The 6,130-nt window shown below is 40.0% G+C and overlaps 1 protein-coding gene across 1 annotated transcript in view; it reads right to left on the bottom strand.

Moving 5' to 3' along the window:
• The window catches only part of TBC1D9 (TBC1 domain family member 9), a 167,269-nt gene that overhangs the window by 5,857 nt on the left and 155,282 nt on the right, over window positions 1-6,130 (bottom strand). Inside the window, exons 16-18 of the mRNA XM_007941199.2 lie at window positions 4,687-4,927; window positions 2,365-2,430; window positions 1,156-1,242 (exon numbers count right to left, since the gene is read on the bottom strand). Coding sequence (XP_007939390.1) covers window positions 1,156-1,242; window positions 2,365-2,430; window positions 4,687-4,927 — 394 coding nt within the window. The remainder of the gene's footprint in view (window positions 1-1,155; window positions 1,243-2,364; window positions 2,431-4,686; window positions 4,928-6,130) is intronic.

Below are 6,130 nucleotides of genomic sequence, written 5' to 3'. Positions count from 1 at the left end.
CAGATCTGACTTGATGGCAGTGCGTTTTTTTTTTTTTTTTTAGCTTATTTTATACATTTTGTCTGTATTTAAAAAATTTCAACACACAGCATTATGACTTTTGGGATTAAAAATATACTTTTTAAAAGCATCTTAAATGCTATTGGCATGCAACCATTCCTGATATATTTTTTGAAATAGGTGAATCCTTTTCTGAAATGAGTGTTGCTAAGGGATACGTGGGAGCTCTGGTAGCATAGTGCCTAAGGCACTTGACTGCTAACCAGAAGGCTGGTGGTTCAAACCCACCAGTCTCTCCTCAGAAAGAAGGCTGGGCAATCTACTTCTGTAGTGATACCACCTCGGAAACCCAAGAAGCGTTCATTATGAGTTGGATCTGACTCCACGGCAGAGCATAAGGGGTACATATCTAACATTTTTCAGCCAGAATTCAATTGTTAACAATGTTAAGAATATTGTAGGACATGTTAATGAGGAACTAATGCTAAAGCTTTCTTGCATTATCTCACTTAATTCTTACAACACCTAGTATGACACCTATCATCTCCATTCTCCACACAAGGAATCTGAGGCTCAGAGACACAAGGAACTTGCCCAAAGTCATGCAGATTACAATATATAGTGCTAGTTAGCATTCTGCCCAAAGCTCCTACCCTCACCCTCTTGGTCACAATAATAATGAGACTGAGTCTGGCTTATACCCCCTCCACTCAATCATTTAAGTGCTCACAGTTTGAAAGCAAGTCTAAGCTATGATTATTTTGGGATGACAAGATTTAAGAACAAAAGATTCAGGAGAAACTCAGATTTACTTTCAGACTTGGATGAAGACACAAAGCTACCCTAATTACAAGGTAAAATAACTGCCTGCAGTAGCAAGCTGAGAGACATGGCTTAGATTCATAAAGACAAAATAGTACGTGACTTTGTATATAAATTTGCAGATATATACAATGAGGTAAATCATGTCAATGTAGACCTAACGATAACACAGAGCAGGGGTTAGCGAACTTTTTCTACAAGATCAGATAGTAAACGTTTTAGGCTTAGAAAAGTGACATATGAGGCAACTGTATTTGCTTACTGCTTTGATTGACTAACTTTGGAGGCAAGTGTAGAAATGGAATATAGTGCCTTGATGAGAAAGTCACTTACCATGTGTGCATTCTGGGGTGATATCTTCAAAGAAATACTGAGTTGCTTCAAAAGCAGAATCCGGCTCATCTTGATCAGAGGATGGCTCTAGAAAGGGGAGGAAAGATACTTCTTTCTCATACTGGCAGGGCCACGGCTCAACAAAAGTTATGTTTTGCTTTAATTATTCAAGAAAATGACAGAGAGGATGATGAGAAACTAAGTTACAAAGGTGGGGCAGGATTACATTGGAGGGCCCTGAATGCTGCTGCCTCTAAAACCTTAGCAGTAAAAGGGGTATTGTTCTTGCTTCATTTCCAACTCCAGCTTCCTTTTTAATAAAGCCTACAAAAAAGTGTCCCTTAAATTTTACATGATATGTGGAATTTTCTGAATTCTGTGAAATGTTTTGTATGTTTTACCTGTATTTTAAAAAATTCAACACTAAGCAGTATTGTAAGAAGCTCTGGTGGCATAGTAGGTAAGACATGTGGCTGTTAACCAGAAGGTCAGTGGTTGAAACCCACCAGCTGCTCTGTGGAAGGAAGATGAGGCAATCTACTTCCATATTTACAGCCTTGGAAACCCAATGGGGGTCACATTATTGTGGAAATTGTGTGCTATAAACATAATCCCCAAATCTATATTGTTGTTGTTAGCTGCCATGGAGTTATTTCCAACTCATAATGACTCCATGTATGCAAAGAACTGCTCCATCATAGTTTTCCCTATCTCTATCTTTAATGCTAATGCCTCCCCCCCCCATATTTCCTAGTTATTTCTATCATGTCCTAAACTGTGCCTTTCAGATCAATAACCAATGTTTATTGATTGGCTTAAATTGAGGCCACCCACGTTGAAAACTGTACTCCTACTACTAAAACCATACCACCTCCCTACTTGTGTTAATGTTAGACTCACAATCTAAGTCTCTTAGGCTTTCTCTCCTTCCAAATCCTTGTATCCATGGGTTGCCAAGTGGTATTCATTTGTCTACCTGCAGAGGTCTGCTCTTAGTACCACAGCTATTATCTTAAAACAGGTAAATGAGCAGAGAACCAAGCATAGGTTGGTTCAGAGAAACTATAAATAGTCCAGTATTCCATTTGTTCTTAGTGGCCAATGAGTGATTTTGTGTATCTAAAAGAGGCAAAAAGCCCATGCCAAAACAGAGGATTCAAGTTGGTTCACGATTACAAGTACATATGCTGCTCTGTGTTGTTCACTTACCAGGCAAGACGTGCATTTTGTACAGGAGTTTGAGTTTCTCTGTAAGGTCCCCATGGCACGCAGCACCTAGAAATCAGAAATACCAATGTCAAATGCTCTGTGTGTGTCAATAGCCCCTCCAGGCTCAGAATTCCTCTGAAAGGGCTATTATTTTACACGTTTTAAATAACACATTGTGTGACAGAAGGTCCAGCCAAAGAATGTTTGGGTTAAGACTCAGGCTCTGGAGCCAAGATGTTGTTGCTGTCAGCTGCCATGGAGTCAGCCCCTACTCATGGTGACCCCATGCACAAAGGAAGGAAATGTGCTTGGTCCTGTGCCAGTGCCATGATCAGTTATGGCTTGGACATTTGTAACCTACAGGCTTTTCACTGGCTGATTTTCAGAAGTGGATTTCCAGACATTTTCTTCTAGTCTGTTTTAGTCTGGAAGCTCTGTTGAAACCTGTTCAGCATCAGAGCAAGGACAAACAAGCCTTTACTGAGGGACAGGTGGTGGCTTCGCAGGAGGTGCACCGGCTGCAAATCAAATGGAGTCTTCCACTCAGAAGGCAAGAGTTCTACCACTGAACCACCACTGAGTTTCAAACTCTTTGTACTTACTATGTGATCTGCATTTAGTCAATTAAATGTTAATATTTATTTTTGTCTCTTTCTACATGCAGGACTTAGCCCTTTTTCTTCCTCCTTATTCTTATCAACTTGACAGCAATGAGTCCTTTGGTTTTATTTTTATCTAAAGATAATTTTTTAAGTCTCCTCTTTAATATCAGTTATTACTTTGGGGGCAGAAGAAATTAAAACTAGAGTCAAAGGGACCTTTAGCCTTATCTGTATTATTACTAAGGAGAATATATTTATGCATTACTTGTATAGTTGAAAATTAATACCTCCTCCAAAGAGGCCTTCCTTTTTGCAGTCCTTAGCATAGAGTGGTGAGAAAAGGATGAGCCTTCACAACAAATAGCCTCCAACTGGATCTTGGATCTGCCATGTACTAAATTGTTCCTTTTGGTTCAGTTCATACTCACTGACTGGCTAAACATTACTCTCCTATCAAGTTACTTAACTTCTTGAGCCTCCATTTCTTTAGCTGAAAATGGAAATAATAATAGTAAGCAGGGAGGTCACTGAGCATAATACCACCACCACAAACTCTGCTTTCAGGGTCAAATCCCAGCTCTGCCACTTTGCAGTTGTGTACCTTCAGGCAAGCTAAATTCACATAAAATATTAGGGCAGTGCCTGGCACAGAGTAAATGCAACTCAAGTGCCAGCTATCGTTATTATTATTGTCTTAAAGGGTTGTTGTTTGGATTAAATTATATAAGTTTTAAAATATTCAGAACAGAGCCTGCACTCAATGCATGTAGTCCCTATCCCACCCCCTACCATGCCCAATCTCCAAAATATATACATGAAGACTTTATAAAAATAATTTTCTTAACCTGCTTTTTAAAATCATCATTTTTTTTCTGGCCTATAAGTCCTCCATACATTACAAGTTTAGGGCACCCTTTGGAATCATCATCGGAGCTATGTGCAAGCCTTATCTTTCCTTGGGTGTGTCATTCATTTTAAAGTACACGGCCCAGGGTTGCAGGGGGGTACAATCAGAATAAAACAACTTTCCTTTTTACCTCATTCTGACACCCTGACATAATGTTTGTTTAAGCCACAACTTCATGTGGGCTGGAATAAACTCTACTACCATGTAGATTTTTTTAAAATCATAACTGGAACACAAATTCAGTAAGAATATATGGTAGTAAACAAGTCAGCCAAGAGTTCGATATAAAGCAACATGCACGTTGTTTGTCTCAAGATGGATGAAGCTTCCTCCTGGCAACATGGAGAGAAAAGCCTTCCACTCAGATTGGAGAGCTGCTGTGGCCTTTCAGCTCTATGTTAAAACATTGTGAAATGTTTTTATTAAATATTATGACTATATACATAACATAAATATATATTCTTTTAAAAGTCAATCTACCCAAACATTTCTTTTTGCTTCTTGTAAAGTTTTCGTGGTCTGTGGTTTCAGTGTTTATTTCAAGCTAGTATTTCATTATCTTGCCAATTCTCTGATACTGTACTTTTAACTAGTGTTGAGGGCTGTCTAAGGTAGAAGGCAGTGATTTATCCATATAATATATCCATTTAGTAAAAACAGTTTGCAAACCTTGGTATGTGGTTCACTCTCATCTCAACTCAATCTTCTGAGGCAGTGTAGACTATGGCCCTGGGGGGCAGCACTGATGACCACCAGGGTTACCACCTCATTGCAATCCCCTCCCCAACCCATGCAATAACACCATGTCCTTACTTAGCCCAGCGACAAACTCTCGGAAATTAATCAGAGAGTCTCCATTTTCATCTAATAGCTGGAATAAGCGGGAGGCCAACACATCAGAGTGGGTTCCACACGCCCAGGGGAAAAGAAGTGCAAACATCCCCTTGAACTGCTCAAAGTCAATGCGATACTGTTCCAGATAAGGCAGGCTGGGGTCGTGCCGGTCCAGTGCGTTGCTGCTCCCACCCCAGTAGCAGCTGGTTAGATGTTCTGCCTAAGAAACCAGAGAACAGAATGATTACTGGTGATTCTGTCTCACAGCAAAATTCAGGAAGAAAAGGCCCATCTCCATGTCTGGAGAAAGGCTCCCGGTCAACCTGTGTGCATCCCCTGGGGCGGTGCTCCTTCTCACAGCCTTTCTATTAATCTCCTCATTGTACACATAACTCCACCTAACTACTCCCCTACCAACTCCATGCCAACCCTTTCTGCAGTTTACACCTGGCATAGAGGATCTGGTTCAATTACTGGAGGTAGATGAAGAAAGAAAGAGAAGCTATACAAATGTTTTAAGAAACGATTCCCATGAAGAGGAACACAACAATGTTTATTTAAAAGAAATAAATAGAATGTTAACCTGAAAAAGATCTGTAATTTAGGTAATCTTATACAAGGTCACCTAGCTAGTTAGTGAATGCAGAAACATGATGAGATTTTGAGTTTCCTGGTTCCCAGTTTAGTGCCCCATCTTTATACTTAACTCCCTACCTTCCCTGGTCACTGAAGCCACATAAATATTATAATAGTCATGAAGTATTCAATTCACAAATGTGAGCTCTTCCTAGTTTACATATTGACATATAGTTCTAGAGAAATTATTAGTGGGAACCACTTTGGTGAGGAGAATAGAGGTTTGGATCCAGCAAAGAGTTTGCTGTTTCTGTCCTCAGAAACAAAGCAGACTCTTTATTCATGAGGTCATGTGAACTGACAGAAATACACGCCCACTCTAGAAGACTGCAAAAATAAAGCCAAAAGGTCCGGAAGGATATACACATTTACAGTTATCTCTGAGTGGTAGGTGGGGAGGATAGGAGGATCATGAAAAGGCGGACTTTATTTTTACTTCATTCCCTACTGTACTGTTTACAACAAGCATATATAACTATTGCAATAGGGGGAAAAAAGCACTTTGAAAGAGATCTTTCCCCTTGCCTAGGGGTTCTGAAAAAGAGAGCAGAAATCAGTTGTGAATGTGTAATCTTCCAATTTGCCTTCACTTAGAAAAGGAGAAAGACCAGTGTCTTTATCACAATTGTTTGCTTGGAATTGTTGCTAATGACCTAAAGAAGAGAGGAGTGGGAGTTGGGAGAGAACAGGTAGGTGAGGTGGAGTGCAGCCTTCAGGGAATAAAGGAAGCTAAGTCACAGTTCCCTCACAGTGTGGAGGTTGTGTGAGTGTGTGTGTGTGTGTGTGG

This window comes from Orycteropus afer, unplaced genomic scaffold (genome assembly GCF_000298275.1).
Source record: "Orycteropus afer afer isolate SDZICR_OR568_19922 unplaced genomic scaffold, OryAfe1.0 scaffold00076, whole genome shotgun sequence".
Lineage (NCBI taxonomy): Eukaryota > Metazoa > Chordata > Mammalia > Tubulidentata > Orycteropodidae > Orycteropus > Orycteropus afer.
The sequence above is the reverse complement of the archived record's forward strand: the minus strand, read 5'-3'. Positions and strand labels throughout refer to the sequence as shown.